Source organism: Gossypium arboreum, chromosome 7 (assembly GCF_025698485.1).
Source record: "Gossypium arboreum isolate Shixiya-1 chromosome 7, ASM2569848v2, whole genome shotgun sequence".
Taxonomy (NCBI): domain Eukaryota; kingdom Viridiplantae; phylum Streptophyta; class Magnoliopsida; order Malvales; family Malvaceae; genus Gossypium; species Gossypium arboreum.
Genome location: NC_069076.1, coordinates 11,894,471 through 11,918,812, shown reverse-complemented (window position 1 = coordinate 11,918,812; position 24,342 = coordinate 11,894,471). Strand labels below are relative to the sequence as shown.

Here is a 24,342-nt window from a genome sequence, read left to right as displayed (position 1 = left end):
AAACCCTTAATAATCCTTAAATAGATAAACTCAAAGAAGGTAAGTCAAGTTTGCCCAATTAGTCTCTCCAATGCTAGTTATAGGCAAGGGAGAAGTCAGAACAATCTTTTAGGGGGCGAATGAAATTTTAATTTTTTATAGTCTATATCTTTATAATTTTAAAGGATTAAATCGAATTTTTATAATTTTAGATGGGGCAAAATACAATTTTACCTTTATTAATTTAATTTTTTTTAAATTAAGGGCTTAAATAACAATTTTACATTTTAAAGGGGGTCGGGGCCCATGCCAGCACCCTTATAGATTCGCCACTGTTTATAGGCTTTTTTTTTTATAAAAATAACATAAAAAAATTAATTAATTATGAAAATGGGTTGGGGAGAAATTATTTACGGGAATGGGTTATTTGCAATAGTACTCGTCGGTGCCGCTGGTGACACACCTACGACATCACTCCCATTTCAGCCAATCATGACAAAATCATTATTTAAAAAAAAAGAATTTTTTATTAGTGTCGCCACTATGTCAGACAACACCTGCATTTATTTATCAAAATACCCATTGAAATACAGGTATCCAAAGTGTTAAAAAAAATAATAGTGTCATTGGTCTGTTCGGCGGCACTGGTGATATTTAAAAAAACTGTTGTTAGGAAAAAAAAATCCTAAGATAAAAAAAATTAATTGATGTCACCGGTGTGTCAAACAACACCACTATATTTTTTAAAAAAAAAAATTTGGATATTAGAGGGGAAAACAAGGGAAACCCCAAAAAATTAATTTTTTAGTGGTGCCGTCGACGTGTTAGGTGGAACTAGTGGTCCCGCAACATTGTTAGGTACACCACCTAGTATATATACCCCTTTCCCCTGTCAAAAAAAATTGTTTCTATTGAAGAGAAAAAAGAAGAAAGATTAATGTTTAGTAGAATGGGAGAAAACAGAAAAAAAAATAACTAAAAATAATTTGTTTAGCAATACGAGAGAAAATAATTGGTTTAAGAAATCGGGAGAAAAAAATGAGATGTTAAAATCAATATTTTAAGATTAACATTTGCTTTTCGTTTTAGACTTTAAAAATTAAGTTCGAGTTTATAATGTTAGTTTGTAATTATTTGTAAATTTTATTTTATTTTATAGTGATAATTAGTAATATGAGATGCAAGGTATATTTTTTGATAAAAATATTTTTGTTGCTATATATATATTTTAATAAGAGCTAATATTTTTTAGTTTTTTAATTTATTTTACAGATTTAGTATCGAAGATAAATAACCAATTCTTCGTATACGTTCATTTTGAGGGGGTAATTTTACAAATGATAGTTGGTTATATATTTGAATCTCGCCAACAAATAGGAATGAAGTTTAATAAACATGTAAAAGTTGATGATATGAAACAAAAGATTAGTGCAAAAATTGCTCGATGTTGTAGGAGGATGATGTCCAGACTATTCTACAAATTTCCAATTTTGTCAAATCCCTGCAAATATACGGAGATGGAATCTATAGATGATGAAGATGTGGAGACTATGATCATACTTTATTGCTCGATTGGAAAATTTGAATGCTAAAAAGTTGAGTTGTTCGTTGAGTTAGCGTATGTGGAGCCCGTTCAAAATGTCTGTAACGTCCTCTAACCCTATACCGTCACCGGAACAGGGTTACGAGACATTACCAGTCAGTACAATCTAATTCTGGTCATTAATTAAAATAAATATTCACACTCATCCTAGTTTTAAGATGTCGTCCCTTTAATGGGCCCTCGCGGTCCAATATGAACAGTAAATTCAATTTGGAACTAATTTAGAATCAATACGAATTTTTTTATAAATTTCAAAATTCATACTATATACCGTTGCCAACCACAATTTACTTATTTCATCAATACTTTTACAACCTAAATGACTCTCATTAAACATCCTAGGTACATGCCATTATCAATACTCAACATACTTTACCTCATTGAATTCGGGATCGGCCTGGGATGCTGATTCAACAGTCTAGCCTTAACTCAACCTGCGCACGGAAACAAACCGTACTCTGAGTATACACACAGTGGTATTTCTATAATCTAAACACTTAAGCAATTATAAAACTTATTAATTTATATATATTGAACTATTCAAACTCAATGAGTATTCAAATATTCACTTTCCAACCAATGTTTTGGTCTACTTTAAATTTCAAATCATTTATTAATTTCAATAGCAATTAATCAATCAGTAATGTTCATTAATAATCAGAACAATTATTTATTCAGTAACAGTCAGTTATTCGGTAACAATCAATTATTCAATAACAACCAATTATTCAGTATTGATCAATTGATTGGTTATCCAGTAACAGTCAATTATTCGGTAACAGTCAATTATTCAAAAATAATCAGTTATTTTATACCTTTATTTACCCCTATTAACATGACTTGGACTCAGACGGATACACGGATCCAACCAACACACCAGTACGGCACATAGTGCCTCATCGGCCGAAGCCAAAACAGTAACAGTAACAGTAGCAATACGGTACACAGAGTACCTCATCGGAACAAATCCGAACGAATGAAGATGAAGTGATAAAGATTCAACACACAAAGTCTTTGAATCAATAACGATAAGAATAAAGATTCGACACACAAAGTGCCGAATCGATAATGATAATGGTAATGATAACGATGAGTCGGCACATAAGTGCCTGATCAGTAAGCCGGCAAAACCCGTACTCTTCCATATCCTATGGCATGCCAACTATATCCGACTAGCCCGACTAGTTAATAGGGTATTTAACTCACTTTTCAGATAATTTCTATCTCATTTCAAAGATCAATTATAATTCACTTTCTCAATTCAATAATTCTTTCCTTAATATACCATTCCAATAATTATATATATTCACACATTTTCATTCAATTCAATATATATATATATATATCTCGGTTATGCACATTAATTCATAATTTAATACAATTCAATTCACTTTTCATTTTCACATAATTAAATTCCACAATAAACACATGTTCATAATTATTTCACAATATTTTCAAATCAAATTATTTCAATAAAACACAATACCAATAATTCATATTTTAATTATTTACCATAACATTCAATTAAAATACAACAATTATTAATTAAATTCACCCTTCAATTTCAATCAATATTCATTTTATTTCAAATAATTTAATCAATGCACCTACCATACATAATAAATAATAAATTCAATAATTAAATATTAAGTTCGGGTTATAGAAATACAAACCGTAATTTTCGAGCTAACTCCCGTTGACTTTGTCTTGTCCTTTCTTAGCCGAGATTTTCGGCACCACATTGACTACGAAATTAATACAATTCATAATCATTAATACATTACTAATTTATATCTTGAGTTACAGAATTCTAAATTAAGATCCGTTAATTTTTCCTGAAACTAGACTACAAATCTTATTACCATAAAATTTTTCAGAATTTTTGATTTAGCCATTAAGTACAGTTTATTCTTTAAATTCACCCCTATTTTGCTGTCTGACAGTTTCGACCCTTCTTCACTAAAAATTAATTATCTCACAGTACAGAACTCGGATAATATTCCTGTTTATTTCTCCTAAAAATAGACTCATTAGGGATTCTAAACATATAAATTTAACCCTCTAATTATTTTTCTCCAATTTTTGGTGATTTTCCAAATTTAGAACAGGGGAACTCGAATTCATTCTGACCTTGTCTCACAAAATTCATTATATCTCATAATTTACAATTCAATTGCTTATACCGTTTCTTTTATAAAATACTAGACTCAATAATATTTAATTCAATATTTTATTCATACTTTAATTCAATTTCTACAATTTTTGGTGATTTTTCAAACTTAGACTACTGCTGCTGTCCAAAACAGTCTTAGTGCAAAATGTTGATTTTCTACTTTTAATTTCAATTTAATCCTAACTAAATTCACTTACTTTTCTATCTTAATTCATACTTTATTTCTACTCAATTTTAACCAAACTTAGACATAATTATCTATTTTTCATCATAAAACCATAATTTCAAAATTCTTTCAATTTAGTCCTTAAAGCATAAAACTTATGAATCACTTTACAATTCAATCCTTATTTCATTTCTAACTTAAATTTCTATCAATTTAGCCATTAATTCATCATTTTACTCAACATGAACAATATTTAGAAATCTAATAACTTTCAAAATATCAACTTAATTTCATCAAAACTTTGTTCTAAAGCTTTTAAAACATCAAAATTAAGTAAAAAGGGCTAAATTGATATACCTATTAAAGTTTAAAGCTTCAAAACCTCGATTTTCCCTTTTTTCCCTTTTTTTCTTTCTTTGCTTTCTTTCTTCCCTGTTCTTCTCTATTTCGTTTGCTTTGTTTTCCTCTTTCATTTCTTTTATTTCATTTATTTTTTATTTCATTTCTTTATTTTTATTATTAAAATATTAAAATATTTATTATTTATACATGTGTATATTTATTAATACACATGTATTCATTTATCACCTTACACTTGTCATAACTTTTATTTATTTAATTAATTAATTTAAAATAATATTAATATAATATAATTTAATTATTATTATTTTACTTATATAATAAGTAAATACACATGTATAATACATGTGTACCATTTATATTTGTACACATTTAACTTATTTTAACCATACATTTGTCACCCCTTTTGACTTATTTGCCTAATTAGTCCCTTCACTTTTCTTTATTCTATAATTAAATTTTCACACTTAATTCAATTTAATCCTTTCCATTAATTACTCTTAATTAAGCTAAATTTACTTAATTAAAGTCTAATTAACCACTCAATTGATTTCAGTAAATATTTTTAATAAATATTTACGAATCCATTTTTTTAGAAATGGAGATCCGAAAATTTACTTTCCCGATAACCGTAAAATTTGGGTCATTACAATGTCACTCTATTAAACCAACAATATGGAGTTCAAGACTTGTGTACGGAGGTTACGAGGCGTCGTCGACAGGCGTAGCTGGGACTGCATGGGCCTGGCCCCCCCTAAAATGGAAAATTTCATTTTAGGCTCTTGAAATTTTTTAAAAATTTTAAATTAGTAAAGGTAAAATTGCACTTTGCCCCCCTAAAATTATAAAAATTCAATTTAATCCTTTACAAATTATAAAAATATAAACTATAAAAAATTAAAATTTTATCCGCCCCCCCTAAAAAAATTTTCTGGCTTCGCCCCTGTCTGTCGATAGGCGATCGTTTGTACACAGTTTTGACTTTGATCTGAATGTTGGATGAGCAGAACCGTGCAGTTATGGATCGACATCGGTATGGGCCAAGAATCCACACAATGCTGCTACTATGTATAACAACCATAATACAAGTCCTCGTTTACAGATACATCAGTTGGTGGTTGGTACTCATGTAGATGGTGAAGAAAGATGCGGTAATGATAGTCGTTCTGATCATGAGGGTGAAAATTTTAGTGACCCAGTCTAGTTGAAGTCTCAGATGATATCGACAACAAATGTGCGGATAATGATTTATATGCCACTTCGGTTCCTACTTATGGCATTGTCATACACAATGACCCTGAGATCCACATGTTGAGCGTAGGTCCTGATGTGGCGTATGCATCCGAGTTCCTTGAATACCAAAATATAATACATTCTCTCTGGTTGGTGGTAGATTCTGAATTGGAAGAGTTGTTCGTAAGCCAACAATTTGCAAGCAAGGAGTGTCACATCCCAAAAATCGGGTTAGAAGAAATTGGGTTAGTGAACTAAAAGTTTTCTTGTTCTTACTTTTAAAGTTATGTTTGAGCGATTGTGGAAAAAAAAGAGTTACTGGCTTGGCGGTTAAGAGTTAGTGAATTCATCCTTGAAACCCAAGTTTAAATCTTTTCCTTCGTATCATTTTTATTTTGTGCAATTTTGCTCCAAATCCTAGTAGATGTAATGCCTTATTTTAAAAATAAATGTGGTAAGAGTTTAAACAAGAATGAGATTTGACCTAGTGGTTAAGTAGTGTAGTTACTTGAGATTGAGTTTGGTTTCCCTTGCTCGCATTTCTTTAACTGAGTAATAGGCTTACGCCTATTTTTCTTTAATTGAGTGTTAGCATCATAAGGAGTACTTACTGGTTTAACATCAAAATGTTCAAATTTTTTTAGAAGTTTCTCAATATAATGTTTTAGTGATAGCATCAAGCTATCACATTTAATTATGATCTTAACACCCAATATAACATTTGCTTCCCTTATATCTTTCATGTCAAATTTAGAAGTAAGATCTCTTTGTCTTGAGTAGTAACTCATATTTAGTACTAAAAATTAACATATCATCAACATATAAACATATAATCACTATCACTATCAACAAGCTTTGTATATACACATTTATCTACTTCTACTGAGAAAAACCATCATTTATTAGAGTTTGATTGAATTTCTCATGCCGATGTTTAGGAGCTTATTTCAAACCATACAAGAATATAAAATGTTTACAAACCTTAGATTCTTGACCTAAGACAACACATCCTTCAAGTTGTTTCATGTAAATTTCTTCTTCTAATTTTCTATTTAAAAGGCTATTTTGACATCCATTTGGTGTTCAAAAAGTTTATGAATAGAAGCTAAGGTAATCAAAATACGTATTGAAGAAATCCTTGTTACTAAAGCATAAGTATCAAAATAACTAATGTTTTGTTTTTATGAAAAAAACTTGTGCTACTAGTCTAGCTTTATATTTTTCAATAGAACCATCGAGTTTGTATTTTTTTTTTTTAAATTCACTTACAATCAATAGGTTGTGCTCTAGGTGGTAAATAAACCAATTTTCAAGTTTTATTTTGAAAGATTGAATCAAGCTCGATTTAATTGCCTCTTTCTAAAAAGGAGCATAGAAAAAATATATTACTTCAAAAAAAGTTAATGGATCATTTTCTATCAAACATGTGTAAAAATCATTTCCAAAAGATTTTTCAATCCTAGGTCTTTTGGACCTTCTTAAATCCTCATATCTAAAGTTATTTTGTAAGATAGGTGCATGAGAATAGTAATCAATCTTTAATGGAAAAATATGCTCAAAGAACTTAAGCATTTTTTGTTTCAAGAATAGTATTATGCTCAAGCACATCACTTTTACAATTAAAAATTTGTATGTAGCACTATATTCAACATAACCAATGAACATGCGATCAGAATTTTTAGAACCTAGTTTCCTTTTCTTAGGCTCAGGCAACATGACTTGAGCAAGACACCCTTACACTTTCAAGTATTTAAGATTAGGAGGATTAAATTTCCATAGTTCAAGTATTTGATTATTTTTGTGTTTTGCTATTAGGTGCATTCATCAGTTAATTTTAGTTTTAATCCATCTTTTGAATTATTAAGTTAAATAAAAGGAAGAAGATAATTACTAGTAATTGTAGTCCTTGAAGGAACGATATTTGTGCTCACCATAACTAAACTATTAATTGATAGGTGCAGTTGCCTTAGTTGATTTATTAGTTAGTTTAGTGGACATCATATATGTGTGATTAAGTTTGCTAGAGAAAGGTTTTGATTAGCAAATTGGCCATAAACTCTTCCAACAAAATGATTTTCTCAGTTTTCAAATCCTCTAAAAGTTTGCGGTACTCATTCATTTGCATTTTGATGTCTTTGTTATTAGAAATACCCCATCGGTAGTATTTAACTATAAAATACTTCTATTTGCCACCATCATCGGCTGTGTACTCCAAATCTCTTTCACTCCCTCGTACGAACAGTAAACATAAAAAAGTTCATTTGAAAGCTTAGAAATTATTGTGTGTCTACATACCTTGTTGCCAAATACCCACAATTCAACCTACTTATTTGAGGTGTTAAACGAGGTTTCTCGGTTAGAGCAAAAGTCACTCCATGCATGTCAAGGACAGAAAATATACGTTCCTACCAGTTCTTGAAATTATTCTTGTAAAAAAAATTCGATCTTAGAGAATTAGAGAATGATTTAACATACGATACAACAGGCATTATCGAAGTGGGGGAATATGTACGACATTGGTCGAAGGGTGATTAGTGAGGAAGCTGGCAGAAATGTCTACTGAGGTAGGAATAACTATAGCAACGTTGTGATCCATCTATCCAAAAGATTGTTAGAAATCCAAGGGTAAAAAAGTTAGCATTGCTACCTGAGTTAGCATATCCCCCAAGATTCAATAAGTACTTCTGTTAACCGGTAGGAAAACAAGAAATAAGGAAGAATAAGCCAATTAAATACTCGACTAAAATCGTAGAATAAAACTTTTAAGAAACCAAAGAGTGTTTTAAAGAGAAGGTAAAGAATAAATTGATGGAATTTATAGGTACCATGCATGCTGAAAATAGGAAAACATAACGGTTGGGAAAATATTTGATATTGTCAGTTAACGTTAAGAAAATATGATTTAGTTAGGAAATTAAGTAACCTTGTTTAACTAAAACAATACAAATAAAATAAATGAGAAATGTGAAAAGCAAAATCGATTTGAACCTAGTATCACACTCAAGGGGAGAGAATCGTTTCGTTTGAACTGAACTAAGCTTTTGGGCTCAAGCCTCATGCACACATGCCCATCTTCTTATTTTGGCTCTCATAAGCATAAAGTACATAATCTTGATGGTCTAACTTCTGAAGGGGATGGTGCAAAAGATTATTGAATTCAATTTATTATAATACAAAATTTTAAAATTTTACGAAGTAAAAAATAAATTTTATATTTAATTATTTGCAAATTTATATTACAAATTAATCAATTTGCATATTATTATATTTTCGTAAACACCACATATTCACATTATATATTACTTATAAGTTAAAATCTCACTTTCATTATTTACTGTATACATTTACATTCTTTATCTTCCATAGATCCTCATCATTTACAATATTATTTAACAACTTAATTGATTTTTTAAAAAATCTAATTAAAATTTGGAGCTTAAATAATTAGTTATCCTTGCATATATTTCAATTACTAGTATAGATTTTCACTAGATTTATTTATGGATCTGATTACTTGCTCAAATTTTAAAAGGTCAGTTTGAAATTTAAAAGAGTTTAAGTAAAAATATTAAGTTTGAAAAATAGATTTGGACAAAAAAATTAGTCCCATTTAAAATATGGTCCCAGCTCGGGCTTAAATATTTAAGGAGTCCAGTCCAATCTATTTTTAAATTGGTAATATTTTATAACACGTTATTTTTATATATTATATAATTTATAACACAAAAAATTAAATCTAGTAGTATTATATGGGAGATTAAGTTTTGTTAGAAGTAAATTTTCATTTTGTTTGTAATTTCACAAATTTAGATGCGGTTTCACTACAAAACAGAGAAAACAGAATGATTAGGTTATTATGTATGGCATTCCAGTTAAGCAGACCAAACGTTAAAAAATGGAGTATTTAATATTAAAGTCCAACTCACCTCATTCACCTAATCTCACCATACCACCTGCCATCATCATTACTTTTTAGATTGTTATTTTCTTTTTAATATTTTTATGGAATAAAATTACTTTTAAAACTGTATAATATTCGTTACATTTATTCCTGGTAAAAAAATTACCTTGTGTTTTTTTAATTATATTTAAAAGATTAAAATGAATAAATAAAGTGTGCAATAAAATTTAAATTTGCATTTTACAATAATTTTTATATGATTAATTGTCGGACTTGAATTTTAAAATTTAAAAATTAAATAGATTAAATTTTAGAAATAAAAATATAGAGGTTGAGTTTTAAATTTTAAAAGAATATATAGACTTATAACATATTTTAACTTTTAAATTATAATATTAGGTAAAAATATTAATATTCCATATAAATTTAAAATAATTTTGTATGAATAGAAAATAAGTATTCGATACACTTTAATTAACCACTTATCTGTAATTTATATTTTAAAACATTATCACTTATTTTTTTATATAAAATAGAAAATAGAGGATAAATATTTTTTATATACGTAGATAACTATCTTTAATTTCACATATAAGATAAAAATTATCACTTATCTTTAATTTATATTTTAAAAATAAATCAAAACAGAATTTAATCTCATTTATTAAATTTAAAAATTCTACAATTATCATAGTTGTTACTTATCGGAATCAAATTCAATTAGTTAGTCAAATCCATAAATTTAGGAACGGGATGAGTTGAACTAATTTTTGAATAAAATTTTAATTTTAATTGAATTAAGATAAAAATTGATTGAATCAATTATTAAAATAAATTATTTAATTAAAATTGAACCGATGGTGGAATAAATAATAATAATATGAGGAATTTGATTTTAAAAACCATGAAGATTAGTAAATCAAATGAAAGGGTAAACGTGGATGAAATGTACAACGGGTGACACATTGCGGGTGATGAAGGTGAGTAGCATAGGAATTGTACAGCTGAGGGCAAAACGTACTGGGAAGAGAAAGTAGGGCCACGTGGGATGGAGTAGTCTTGTGTTTACCCAATTCAAGCCATGTTTTTCATCTTAAAAAGCTCTGACTAAGGTTCTCTCACTAATTTTCTAAGAACGAGAATGTTGTATAGAAATTAACATAAAAATTTTAAATAGTAGTATAAACACCATACGATTTTCGATGCAGCCAATAGTTAATATAGATTACCGAAGTGGAGGGAATCGTGGTCCGTGCAAACTCTGACGCCCCGCATCTCTCTCTTTCTCTCTCTGGTTATTGTCAATTTCTTCTGACACCCAGGTCCCACCCCCACCATCTCGATCTGCTCAAACACACTATTCACTCTCACATTACACACCTAATCTTCCCCACTCTTTTTCTCTTTTATACACTCCTCAAAACCCTACCGTTGAACTCCCACTACTCCCTCTTCCTCTTCATCTTCCTCTTCCTCTTCCTCTTCTTCACTTCATTTCTGCTCTGCTTCTCAGTGGGAAAAAAAAAAAAATTCATAGAGCAGAGCAATGGTGCCCATTTTGGCTTCTTTCTCTCTTTTACTCATTTCTGCTCTCTTCATTGTTGCAGGTAACCAACATTTTGGTCTTTTTTTTTTTTAAAAAATGGTTGTTTTTTTTTTTTGTTTCTCTTGGGTGATGCATTTGTTTTTCCCATTTTGCAGACTGTGGTTCTATTGGAGTAAACTACGGAAGAATTGCCAACAACCTTCCTTCAGCTACCAAAGTAGTGGAACTACTTAAATCCCATGGTTTAAACCGTGTCAAAGTCTACGACACTGACCCGGCTGTTCTCCATGCATTATCTGGATCCGGAATCAAGGTCACCGTCGACCTCCCAAACGAGCAACTCTTCGCCGCTGCTAAAAGCACTTCCTTTGCTAACTCTTGGGTCCAGCGAAACGTCGCCGCTTACTACCCTCACACTGAAATAGAAGCCATTGCCGTCGGTAACGAAGTCTTCGTGGACCCCCACAATACGACTAAGTTCCTCGTACCCGCCATGAAGAATATCCACCAAGCTTTGGTTAAGTCCAACCTTCACTCGGATATTAAAATCTCTTCCCCCATTGCCCTTTCCGCTCTCCAAAACTCTTACCCGTCTTCTGCCGGATCTTTCCGACCCGAACTCATTGAACCCGTTTTTAAACCCATGTTGAATTTCCTCCGCCAAACCGGGTCTTTCCTTATGGTCAATGCTTATCCTTTCTTTGCTTATGAGTCAAACACGGACGTCATCTCCTTGGACTACGCTTTGTTTAGGGAGAACCCGGGTGTGGTGGATGCGGGTAACGGGTTGAGGTATTTTAGTCTTTTCGATGCTCAAATCGATGCCGTTTTCGCGGCAATGTCTGCTTTGAAATATGATGATATTCGATTGGTTGTGACGGAAACGGGTTGGCCCTCCAAGGGGGATGAGAATGAGATCGGTGCTAGTGTCGAAAACGCCGCCGCTTATAACGGGAATCTGGTCCGTCGGATCTTGACCGGCGGTGGGACCCCTTTGAGACCCAAAGCAGATCTCACCGTTTATCTGTTTGCCCTTTTTAATGAAAACAACAAAGTCGGGCCTACATCCGAACGAAATTACGGCCTCTTTTACCCGACCGAGGAAAAAGTTTACGATATCCCTTTCACTGTAGAAGGGTTGAAGAATTACCATGACAGGCGGTCGCCGGTGGCCGGGAATCAACCCGTCAACGGAGGAAAAGGGGGTGTGTCGAAGAGTACGACGGGGAACACGTGGTGCGTTGCGAACGGTGAAGCTGGAAAAGAGAAGCTGCAGGCAGCTCTAGATTTCGCCTGCGGTGAAGGAGGTGCAGATTGCCATCCGATCCAACCAGGTGCCACGTGTTACGATCCCAACACCCTGGAAGCCCACGCTTCGTTCGCTTTCAACAGTTATTATCAAAAGAACGGACGCCACATGGGGACGTGTTATTTTGGCGGGGCGGCCTACGTCGTCACCCAACCCCCTAGTGCGTATTCTATCCTTCTCTCCCTCTTTAATTCGGCGCATATTAAATTATTTTCTGCATATAAACTGTTTTTAACAAGGTCCACGTTAGGGAGATGTAACGTGGGGAGTTACTAACGTGCACAGTGGGTGGTCCACAGTGCACGCCAGGTTAAGAAAAAAAAAATCCACGTGATTAGGGGTGAAAGTAAAATTGGAATCTTTCAAAAGTTGACGTGGTGTGGGGCCGCAGTGCAGTGGGAAATAATAAAAACATTAATGGTAATAATGCTGGGCCTATGGATTCCATTTTAATGCAAATATTTGGTTTAATTTTGCAGAGTATGGTGATTGCGAATTTCCGACGGGATACTGAAAGAGATAAGGAAGAAAGGAGTGGCAGAATGAAATCATGAATTTTTAGGGTGGGGAGTATTATTGTGTATTTTAGTTGGATTTGTTAGCAAGTTACTACCTTTGTGTATAAATCAATGGATTCTAAATATGTTATTCTATTCCTACTTTACTTTTCAATCTAATCATCAATTCGTTACTACTACTCTACTCTAACAATGGTTTTCTTTTTCTCACGTTATTTCCGGTGAGATGCGTTTAGTTTTTATTTTATTTTTTATTTCATGTTATAGTATTTAGTTTATAATATTTATTTATGTAATAGAAACAAATTTATTTATTTGTATTTGAGTATAAGATTGAATTAAAATTTTCAAATGCTAATTCAAAATTGGTGTAATAACCTAACCTTCTTTTTAACATTTAAATTTGTATTTTTTAATTAAATAACTTAATTAGATGAAAGAATATTAATTTTGTCCATGTGGATGTCACATCAATAATTAAATAAATTTAATTAAATAAATTTAATATATATTTTAAGAGAATTATAATTTTTTTACAAAATTTTAAATAATTTTATGAACTTATTTTTCTTTGGATTTTCTTTTGAATTTTTTGAAAAATTGAATTATCTATTGTTGTGGTATTCACATAATAATTCACGAATATGTCTACATTAATTAATTTAACAAACGTTAAATAAATTATTATATATTAAAAATAATTTTTTTTGTGGTTGATGTACTCTAGTAAAAATATGAGGTTACTCAAAATCGACTACATCATCATCAAAATAAATTTTAAGTTTTTAATTACATGGAATCATACTAACGTCATAAGTAAGTCAAATTTGAGCAAACAAATAAATATAATGTCAATAATTAAATTAAAAATTTAAATAAAAGAGAAGAATTAATTTTAAGTTTTGGCTAGTAATTAAGTATTAATTCGATTGACATGAGCATTATTATTTATGTAAGAAGACGTGAGTTCGGATGTGTTGAGGTATATTATCCTCCTATTAATATGTTAGGAAAGAACGATGAATAATTCTAAATATTGTGTCAAATAACACATATATGATTAAAATCTACTATATCAATATTCTTTTGAAAAAAAAATTTTTTGAAATAAGTATTAAAAACAAGTTTAAATAAAATGATAAACATATTTTATTACATTTGAACTTATATTTTATAGTATTATTAATATCGATTTAAAACCACAATTTGATAATCAAATTGGCTTATATAGGAAGGAAGCAGACAACATAACTAAATTCATTCCTTGTTTTGCCCAAATAACCAATGTAATGGGGGCATCTTCTGACCCTCGAATTTGCTTCAAAACATGGAAGTGTGTTTATGTAATGGGGGGGGGGTTTCTACTAACCCTAGACCCTATTTTAGGTGGGAACCTTTCGAACCCAATGTAGATAATATATAAATATAATATATATGCGCTATTTTACCTCAAAAATACAAAAAAAAAATAAATTCAATGATATTTTGTTGATATAAATAATTAATAGAAGTAAAGATGGAGGTCTCAAAATAAGAAAAAAAAAGAAGATGTTCTCTTGTTTTGGAGAACAACGGAAGTAGGAGCCCCCCTACTTTGGGGTTTAGGGTTTCATTTTATTATATTAGGTTCGAACTCCGGGTCGGGTCATTTTTATTTTATTATAATTATATAACAATTTATTCTCTCATCTTGTCAAAGAAGAGTTATAAAGTGACTCCTCTGAGATAAGCTTACACTTATAATGTGTTTAATTTGGGGCTTACTATATAAGTTTTAACTTGAAACTTTATTGAATAAAATTTGTTGCCCAATAGTGTGGGACAAGAGTCAAGAATTGTAATGCAGAATACTGTGAACTATATTTGCCAGAAGAAAAAAATTATAGGCTAGCGAACTTAAAGAAGATTATACGATATCAGTTTTGATCTTAAATCAACTAATTCAAATAATTGAAGGTTGTGATTTTAACTCAATTAACCTTTATACTATGAGCCAGGAACATAAGTTTGCGAGCTGTTTTGGAGGTTGTGATATTGAACCGGTGAGCCTTTAGAATATCTGTAACACCCCAAACCCGGCCAAGACGTTATGGCCGGATCCAGCGTGTCACATTGAAGTGTTTTATCGAAAACTTTGTTTTCATTGAAAACCCTTCAAAAGAGAAAATTAAGTAACATTTAGTTTGTATTTAGTTTCAAAGCATAGTAATGACAATGAAATAATATCTAGCGAATAGGCCTTATTACAATCCAGACTGAAATAACTTAAAATACTAGAAATTATATGCTTAAGAAAATAGGTCCAAGTCGTCTTGCTAGCTGGCCACCTCGGAGTCCCTCCAACCATCGAACCACCTACTGAGGATCACTTGAGAAAAATAAAAGAGGGGGGAATGAGTTTTCGAAAACTCAGTGTGTAAGTTTTCGAAAACTCAGTGTGTACAACCCTTGGCAAATAGTAAAGCATGCAATAGCAAGTCTTTTTGGGCCTAAGCCCAATTCAATATCAGAATAGATGTAAAGCAATCAAATATGCATGAATCCTTCCCATCCAACCGCTACACACCATCTCCATCCCCCGATACACACTATGTGGGGATTAAATATCGACCCACCCACCGATACACTCCAATGGTAGCCTGGTTGCGGTACTACCTAACGTTGCAGCAAGCTGCTACTCATATATTAGGCTTAAAAAGCCACCGGTGGATCCACGGTCGTCAAACAACTATGCGATCCTCATATTCTTCCTCCGTTCCATAAATCCCAACCCATTTGCAACCTAATCAGACTGTGATATGAATGCAACAGGTATACATGTAACATCCATAAATCTTATGTGACAGCCCTAATGTGACCCTAGTTGGGAAGTGGTTTCGGGGCCACAAAACCGAGTCATAAAAATAATTAGCTGTCATATTTGATGCTTATTATATGTATATATGCATGTGTGAAAAATTTCATATTTGAATTTTGTTTAATTGTAGGTGAATTTTAGTAAATAGGACTTATGTGAGAAAATTTTGAAATGTGATAGGTCAAAACATAAGGATCTATTAGTGCATGAAATAAAAGGGGGACTTGCATGTCAATTTCCCCTAATTAGTAGTGGCCGCCATGACAAGTATGGTGGACCAAGTGTGATGGGCAAAAACATGTCATAAACATGTTAAGTTAGTGTTTCATGGGAGGTATGATAAAATAAGGAGCATGGGAATAAAATAATGAAAGGAATATGATGAAAACAAAGAAAAAAAGTGTGTGGTTGTTCCCCATTTTGCGAAACTAGAAAAAAAAAAAAAAAGGAAAGGCTTCATCCTTTGGTTCTTCTTGGCGGTTTGAAAGGAGGAAAAAGAGGTTTGGTCACCTTGAGCTTAAGGGAGGTTAGTATGTTGTGTTAAATTCTTAAGTTTTAAACTTGTTTCTAGTTAATTAGCTAATTTCTTACACAAACCATGGCAAAAATTTTGAAATCTCGGTGATGGCTTGAACATTCGGTTTTGGTTGTTGAAAGGAATGAGTTGGAGGTTGGATCATGTTAAGATTCGACCTTGTACATAAACATTAAGAGTTTGATGTTTTTGTGATTTTTGGAAGGTAAATAAGGTTATACACAAGATAAATACTAAGATTTTGGTTGACTTGTTTTTAGTGAGGTTCGGCCAAGGACCTTATGTGCAAGTTAATTCGGTTTAAGTAGAGAAAACGTGACGAGTAGATATGAAGTAATGTGTATATTGGTTCGGCTGCTAAGCAAGGAAATAATTGTTAGTAACATAGTATCTATGCACTTATGTATATATATGTATGTACAAATAACCTATTTAGCTATGGATATCTAAGGTGTTAAATAATGAAATTCTTGATGACTTGGGTTAAATAGCATTCGGCCAAGGACTACATGGGCTTGCTAATTCGGTTTAAGTGAAGAAACTATGATAGAGAAATATGACTAAATTGTGGACTTTGACAATTTAAATGATGCATTTGACTTGTGTACCGACCTCTGACGATATGTGTTTCTATATGAAGTTAGATGGTGTTGATGAAATTGGTAATGCATGATGTTTAAATAGTATTGAGCAAGGTCATTGTACTTAAATTGTATGACATACATGTATTGAATGGAATTGCCCAAGTGAAAAATAATTAAATGAATTTATTTGTTTAAATTAAGCTCAAGAGCAAAGGGGATCTAAATCCGATAAAGGGAAGGAAAAAGTGGTCGAATAGCCATCAAAATCGTTCGACAACATCCGAGGTAAGTTTTCGAGTAACGAGACTTAGTTTACGATTTGATTAAGTCATGACGTATGAGCATAACAAATATACAGTGATATGATGATTCTACTTGAATTTTATGTTGAGTTAATTTGTCTATACGTGTGACGGGTAGCCGTATGTGCATAGAGATCGTGTCATAAAGCAAACTAAACCATGCTGTTTGTATGTGGCTAGTGAGCCGAAAATGGGATTGCTTAATACGTGACTTGTGTTTGAACTCTGATTATGAAAATGGAATATAAATGTGTCATGATTTGTTGATATGTGCATGAATGTTTGGGTGATAACCGGGCTAAGTCCCGAAGGCATTTGCGCTAGTGACTAGTTCCGGGCTAAGTCCCAAAGGCATTTGTGCGAGTTACTATATCCGGGCTAAGTCCCAAAGGCATTCGTGCGAGTTACTATATCCGGGCTATGTCCCGAAGGCATTCGAGCGAGTAGCTATATCCGATTAAATCCCGAAGGTACTTGGCTTGGGAATGAGCGACCTTGCTGTAATAGTTTCAATTAATACGCTCGTAAAATCCCAGCGATGAGGTATGTTTCGTATGTGCTTTGAATTAGTTGATGCCTTACAAATAAGTATTCGCTAAATCGATAAATGAGCTACCGGCCTTTGGCTATGTTGATCTTTTGTGTGTGAATATAAGGGTTGGTAATGTGAAGTAAGTATGATATTGAGAATTTGTGCATGTCAAATTATCCATTTAGCCATATGAATGCTACATTTTAGTTGTGTCAAATTTTATGGCTCAAAACTTACGAAGCATTAAATGCTTACTCCGCTTCTGTAAATCTCTGTTTTATAGATTTTGGTTCTTCAGCTATCGGACTCGGGATTATTGAAGTCGAAGTCGCCCACACTATCAAAGCCCCTTTGGTACACTTTTGGTTGAACTTTGAAATGGCATGTATAGGACTACCCGTTTTGTTGTTGGTCATAGACCCTTTGGTTTTGTATAAATTTGGATAGCCATGCGAAAATGGCTTATATACACTTTGAGCTTAGTATTATAATCGTCTTGTATGATGTTCATTAAGAGGTATGGAAATGTTTGGGAACGATTAGCCATTGGAATGGTTAATCATGATCATATTTTGTGCTATTCATGCAAAAGGGCTAGTTGAATCATGGAAACCATGTAATAGGTAAAGTCTACCTCAAAAATAGATGCTGATAGCAGCAGTGACGTGAATGTGAAAAATCACTAAAAATAGTAGAAATGGAATTAAATAGTTAATAAATTATGTAACCGAACCTTGATGAATCTATTTTCATAAGAAAGTAACGAAATGATCATATGAACAGTATATTATGAGATATTTAAGTTTTCGTGAGACAGGGCCAGAACGGTTTCTGGATTCCCTGTTCCGACTTTGGAAATTCATCATAAATTAACCAGAGATAATTAGAAGTCATGACTTATATGTATAGATTCCTTTTTGAGTCTAGTTTCATTAGAAACAAACGAAATCAGTATTGAAGCCCTGTACAGGGAGATATCCAAGTCGTAATGCGCAAAGGTCAGTGTAGTCGAACCCTCAAACAGGGGAGACTTTAACTAATAAACTGTACTAATTGGCTCGGCCAAAAATTCTAGAAAAAAAATTGTAGATGGATATATGAGTCTAGTTTCAGGAAAAATTTACGAAACTTGTTTTCGAGTTTTGAAACTCAAGATATAATTTTTAAGGCGACAATGATGCAGTAACCAGCTTGTCTGAAAATTTTTAAATGGACTGTAAAAATAAGTGAATTTAGTCTGTGAACCCCTCGTGTCTGACTCCGGCAACGGTCTCGGGTACGGGGTGTTACATCTTACATTCCACACATAGGGGTATTTTAGTCATTTTTTCCCTTAGGGACATTTCGGTAATTTCTCTTTATTATGGGTTTATTACTTACCTTGGTCCGTTAACAAGTTCTCGTTGGCTAAAGTGAACAGATACTATGCACCAGGTAGGATTCCAAAGAAGAGGAGGTGGGTCATTAAGACCGCTTAAGTACCAAGCTCTCCCTAGATCCAATCCTAGACATGTATATACCTATTGCCACACCTTAACCTTATGACTCGTCCACGGTCGCAATTAGTTAATTATTTAAGTTTTATATCTGATTGAGTAGTTACCAAAAACTAGGTCCACAACCCCTTACTAAACACTAACAGATCTACACTTATTCATTTGGCCCCTTTAGGACCAATCTCATTCACATGGCCCATCAGGCCCAATCACATTCATATGGCCCGTCGGGCTCAATCACATTCATATGGCCCGTCGGGCTCAATCACATTCATAGTTATGCAATCATATGATTTTTTATCACATAGTATCAAATTGCTAATTTTGCTTATTATGGGCCTTACAGCCCATTCTGGCCCGGTTGGCCAATACTCGGCCCAAGTCCATGGAATTGCTCATGGGGCCTCTGATAACCTATCGGTTTCCCCCCTTACGAGTGTTCGCGCACTCGCAAGACTATTGTAGCCAAACTTCTGGCTTTTCGGTATTTTGGCTTTTCGGCATTTCAGGATTTGCTAGTCTACTGTGTGTGTAGAGTGTTTGTACACACCTGGTACTAAAACGTGTCGCGATCTCCTTAGCCACGAACCTACAAACGATGTCACTCAACGATTAATTACACACTTATCAAATACGATTACCAAAAACTGAAAATCTCACCTTTGCCTTACCTTGAACGACAAGCCTTAACAACCCTTCCTTGATCACTAATCACGAGTATTTCTTAAATCTGCATCAATCTTAATCATTAATAACTAAACAACAAGTGACTCGCAATCATCTTAAGTCACTCTTAAATCATCCATGACCATCCGGCCAACCTTAACCAATAAAAGAGGAATACTTACCCAAAACCCCAAAACGCCTAAGGAGCAATTCGACAAAGATCTGAAATCCGAGATTCGATACTAATCCCCTACCAAAATTGATTTAGAAAGAGTGAGGGAGAGAAGAAATCAGTACTAGGAAGACCGACTAAAAGAAAGTAAAGCACTTACACAAGAATCGATCGGCCAACGTTGAAGAAAAAGTGGCGGCACAACAGGATTTTGGCCAAAAGATATTCGGCTTTAGAGAAAGTAACTAGGAGCAAGAAAGAAAAGAGTTTGATGAGAAAGGAAGGGAAGGAATCGACACAAAATAAAAGAGAAAGAATAAGGGATTTCGACTTTTAGATACTTGGAGAGAAAAGTGTTTTCTTTAAAATAGAAAAGAAGAATCTGATATTAGCCTAGAATCCCCAAAATCGGCACCTATATATACTATAGCCGAATTTACCTATCCCCAAATTCCCAATTCGGCTCCACTTCTCTACACCCCTCATCACCTAACTTTTCTCCCTAATAACTCCTTAATCCCTTCCCTAAATTTCTCCTCTGATCACTCCCTTCAGAGTTCACATCTAACGTCACTATTGGCCATTTATTGAGCAAAAATAAATCCTTCTTTTGAGCAAGGAGGGATTCGAACCCCAAACCTCCTTGCCATGCATGTGATGCCACCTCTAAGCCCCACATGTGACGCTACTTGCCACTCTAACACAAGACTCCTTGTGTCCAATTCCTCCTTCATTTATTTGAAAACCAAACTACTTGCCATCAAGGTTCTTTTAATTATTAAACTATAATTTCTTTCACCCCAAAGTTCGAACTCAAAACTTAACCAAGGCCTATTATCACATGAATAACACTTGACTAGGAATATTAAGCACACCTTTTATCAAAATTGAAAAAAAATAAAGTTCGGGATTTTTGGGGCGTTACAATATCAGCTGAAAAGTAGGTCCGCTAATTGTTTTGGAGGTTGTCATTCTTCACCTGTAGTAGCTTTGCTCACTCTAACTATATTGAAGGCTGCGATTCTTCACCTACGAGCCTTAATATGACAGTTGAGAGCTTTGCTCTCACTAAATGTGTTGGAGGTTGCGGCTTTTCAGCTGCAAGCCTTAATGTAACAGTTGGGAGCTTGTAACTCTCGCTAACTGTATTGGAGGCTATGGCTCTTCACCTGCGAGCCTTAATATGACAGCTGGGAGCTTTGCACTTGCTAACGGTGTTAGAGGCAGCGACTCTTCACCTACGAGCCTTAATATGACAGTTGAGAGCTTGTAACTCTCGCTAACTGTGTTGGAGGTTGCAGTTTTTATCTTGCGAGCTTTTGTAATATCACCTGTAAGAATAAAAAATTATGCTTGTGAAGAGAGAATACAAGGCAATTGCATAGTGATCATCTCTCATAGAATGAAACTTAAATCGCACTTACAGATGTCTGCTATTTTCTGAGTTCTGACATCTTTTAGAATGCTTTGTCCAATGTTTTGAACTCTATATTTCCTAGCTAAAAAAACATATGAGGAGTTGCCTTTTTTTTTTGTCTTCTAATCTCAAGCATTTCACCACAATCAATACTCAAAACAAATTCCGTAAACAAGGTTTTTACTTCTTAGTTATAAGTAATAAGGCTAACATAGAAAACATCTATATTTAAGGAAATATGTCATCAATAACAAATTCAATTGCAAATATGTCAGGCTGTCCATTTAAACCAAACTTAACAATTTGAAGAAATCAACAAAATTCGGATGAAAAATGTCACGAATAGAAGGCTAAAGAACTTCTAAAGGTCAATTTTAAATTTCTTCTTTATATGAGTTATTCTTCCCTCCCTCCCCTTTTTTATATATATATGAAATCAGCAAAGATAACCTTAACCTAATAGTATAATCCTACCATACATTGCTAAATATCATGTAATTTAACAAGACACATCATTAAATATGACGCATGTAACACCCCTAACCCGTTTCCATTGCTGGAATGGGTTACGAGATATTACCGAAGCAAATACTTATTCGTAAAATTTCCATGCATTTACTTCTATCATCTTCATTGCGTTAAGTTTATCTTTAATAATGTATAATTCATTATACTCCCATATAGATCCTTATTCATACATAGCCGGAACACATAGTTAATCATTATCAAGTTCAATCAAAACTATTACATAAGTTTACATCATATAACAACCATATCATACGATTGCATGTTATGTTAAGACATAACTAGACGACCCATTATGCTATCTCAATTTAGATACTAAGATCATATACAATAGCCACGTTGCAATTAATCACTTATATAAATGTGTCATAATCGAACCACCCTAAAAACATATAGTCAAGATTTCTTAGCATTATCAACCCTCAAGCATATGTATAATTTTTATAGATATATATATATATATTTATCATTCATTAATAGCATTAAACATTATAGCCAAGACAAATTATACCATGATTAAATATAACCAAATTCAAACTTAGTATTTAAGCCATATTCGCATGGCTAGAAGTATACATATCAAAGTTCAAACAAATACATATTAGCCTATACATGCCAAAATGTTCACTTAGACCAACTAAGAAGAGGGTACCAAAATGTTGCAAGCTGGTGTGATGACTTCGATGATGGTCCCGAGCACACAAAATGGATCGAAGAAATCTAAATAAAAGACAAGTAAACACACCAAATGAGTATTCAACTCAGTAAGTCATAAGCAATATAATTCATTCCATTGATAAAAGATCATAAGAAAAATAATGTAAGATCTATTACTCCATCCATACCGAACTATGCCATAATTACTTAGATTATTGGTTCAATCTTAAGCCAAGTCCTTTTACCTAATCAAATATCAAAATTACCCAGTTGATCTAGATCCATTTCCTCAAAGCATGAAACAATGATGCACTAGATAAATTCATACATATACATTTCATGTCTCAAATTCGATATTTTAGTTAATAGTTCTATCACTTTATTATTTTCCTGCACATATTATATTATCAACATAGTGCAAATTAAGCTTGCACACATAGTGCAAATTAAGCTCGCACACATAGTGCCATACTAAACCGCACACATAGTGCCTGAAATTTTCACTCATGCATCGACATTCAAATCTGCACACATAGTGCCATTTAATTCTGCACACATAGTGCCAATGTTAACTCATTATAATAATGCAATTTACTTAATTCAAATAGCATCTAAAATCTGCACACAAAGTGACATTTAATTCCGCACACATAGTGCCAATGTTAACTCATTATAATAAGGCAATTTACTTAATTCAAATAGCATATAAAATCTGCACACAAAGTGACATTTAATTCCGCACACATAGTGCCAATGTTAACTCATTATAATAAGGCAATTTACTTAATTCAAATAGCATATAAAATCTTCACACAAAGTGACATTTAATTCCGCACACATAGTGCCAATGTTAACTCATTATAATATGGAAACTTACTTAATTCAAATAGCATATACGGTCACATTAATAATATATATATCGCTTCAAAGGAACACCTAACAAAAGGTATTCTTTCATGATTCACTAGTATTATTTATGCAAAAACTAATCAACCTTACAAAATGCTTAAGGACTTACCTTGTGTTGGGTAAAACAGTTCCAACTCGGCTACTCGATGTTCTTTGCTTTGCCCTTGCTCGATTCCCTCCTTTAAGTTCTTGAGCTTAATCAAATAAATTAACTAGTTTAACCGTCTTGCTAGATATTTATATCAAAATATTAGTGATTTTATATCATAAGAAACACATGGTAAAATTTTATCTTTCTACCTTATGCTTTTGAGCTATTCGGCTAATAACCATATAATATCACCTTACTATCAATAATCCAATTACACATACATATATAACACATATATATTTGTATATCGGCAACCACCCTTGCTAATTTCTCACATATATAGTCTAATAATTTTCATTACATTTTACAACCGTAATTGTTCAAGACATTAAAACTTCAACAAATATTCATCTATTACCTCGAGGCCGAATGCATCGTCACTTCTCAACATAACATTATCTCAAATAGGTTTACATTCAAATATATATATAATCATGAATCAAACTCAACTTATAAGCCAACATCACTCATTTAGTCGATTATATATAATCAAAGGTAATATCACAAATGGGCATACCTATATAGCGAATGTGCAAAAATTAAATTCAACATCACCTATGTACTTAATTAGATGGCCGAATATACAATATCAATTATAATATCATTTTTAATTCATTTACACACATAGTTTCATCTCATGAACACTTGACCGAATTTTTCCTAAACTAGCATAGCTTCACATCTATTTATAACATCATATAAATCCACATATATCTACATATCTACCCTAATTTTCTTTCACCTTTCTACT

The 24,342-nt window shown here is 32.6% G+C and overlaps 1 protein-coding gene across 1 annotated transcript; it reads left to right on the top strand.

Annotated features, from left to right (window-relative positions):
* The first annotated feature begins 10,491 nt into the window (after positions 1 to 10,491).
* Positions 10,492 to 12,967, top strand: LOC108454020 (glucan endo-1,3-beta-glucosidase 13). Its single transcript, XM_017752312.2, has 3 exons — positions 10,492 to 11,022; positions 11,117 to 12,430; positions 12,750 to 12,967. Exons 1-3 carry the CDS (start codon positions 10,962 to 10,964, stop codon positions 12,782 to 12,784), a joined length of 1,410 nt encoding a protein of 469 aa, XP_017607801.1. The 5' UTR covers positions 10,492 to 10,961; the 3' UTR covers positions 12,785 to 12,967.
* The last annotated feature ends 11,375 nt before the right edge of the window (positions 12,968 to 24,342 follow it).

Excerpts from the sequence above, each read along its gene's own strand:
- LOC108454020 (XM_017752312.2), top strand. The coding sequence starts at position 10,962 with ATGGTGCCCATTTTGGCTTCTTTCTCTCTTTTACTCATTTCTGCTCTC. Across the intron at positions 11,023-11,116 it reads TGCTCTCTTCATTGTTGCAG|ACTGTGGTTCTATTGGAGTA; the intron begins GTAACCAACATT and ends CCCATTTTGCAG. Across the intron at positions 12,431-12,749 it reads CGTCGTCACCCAACCCCCTA|AGTATGGTGATTGCGAATTT; the intron begins GTGCGTATTCTA and ends TTAATTTTGCAG.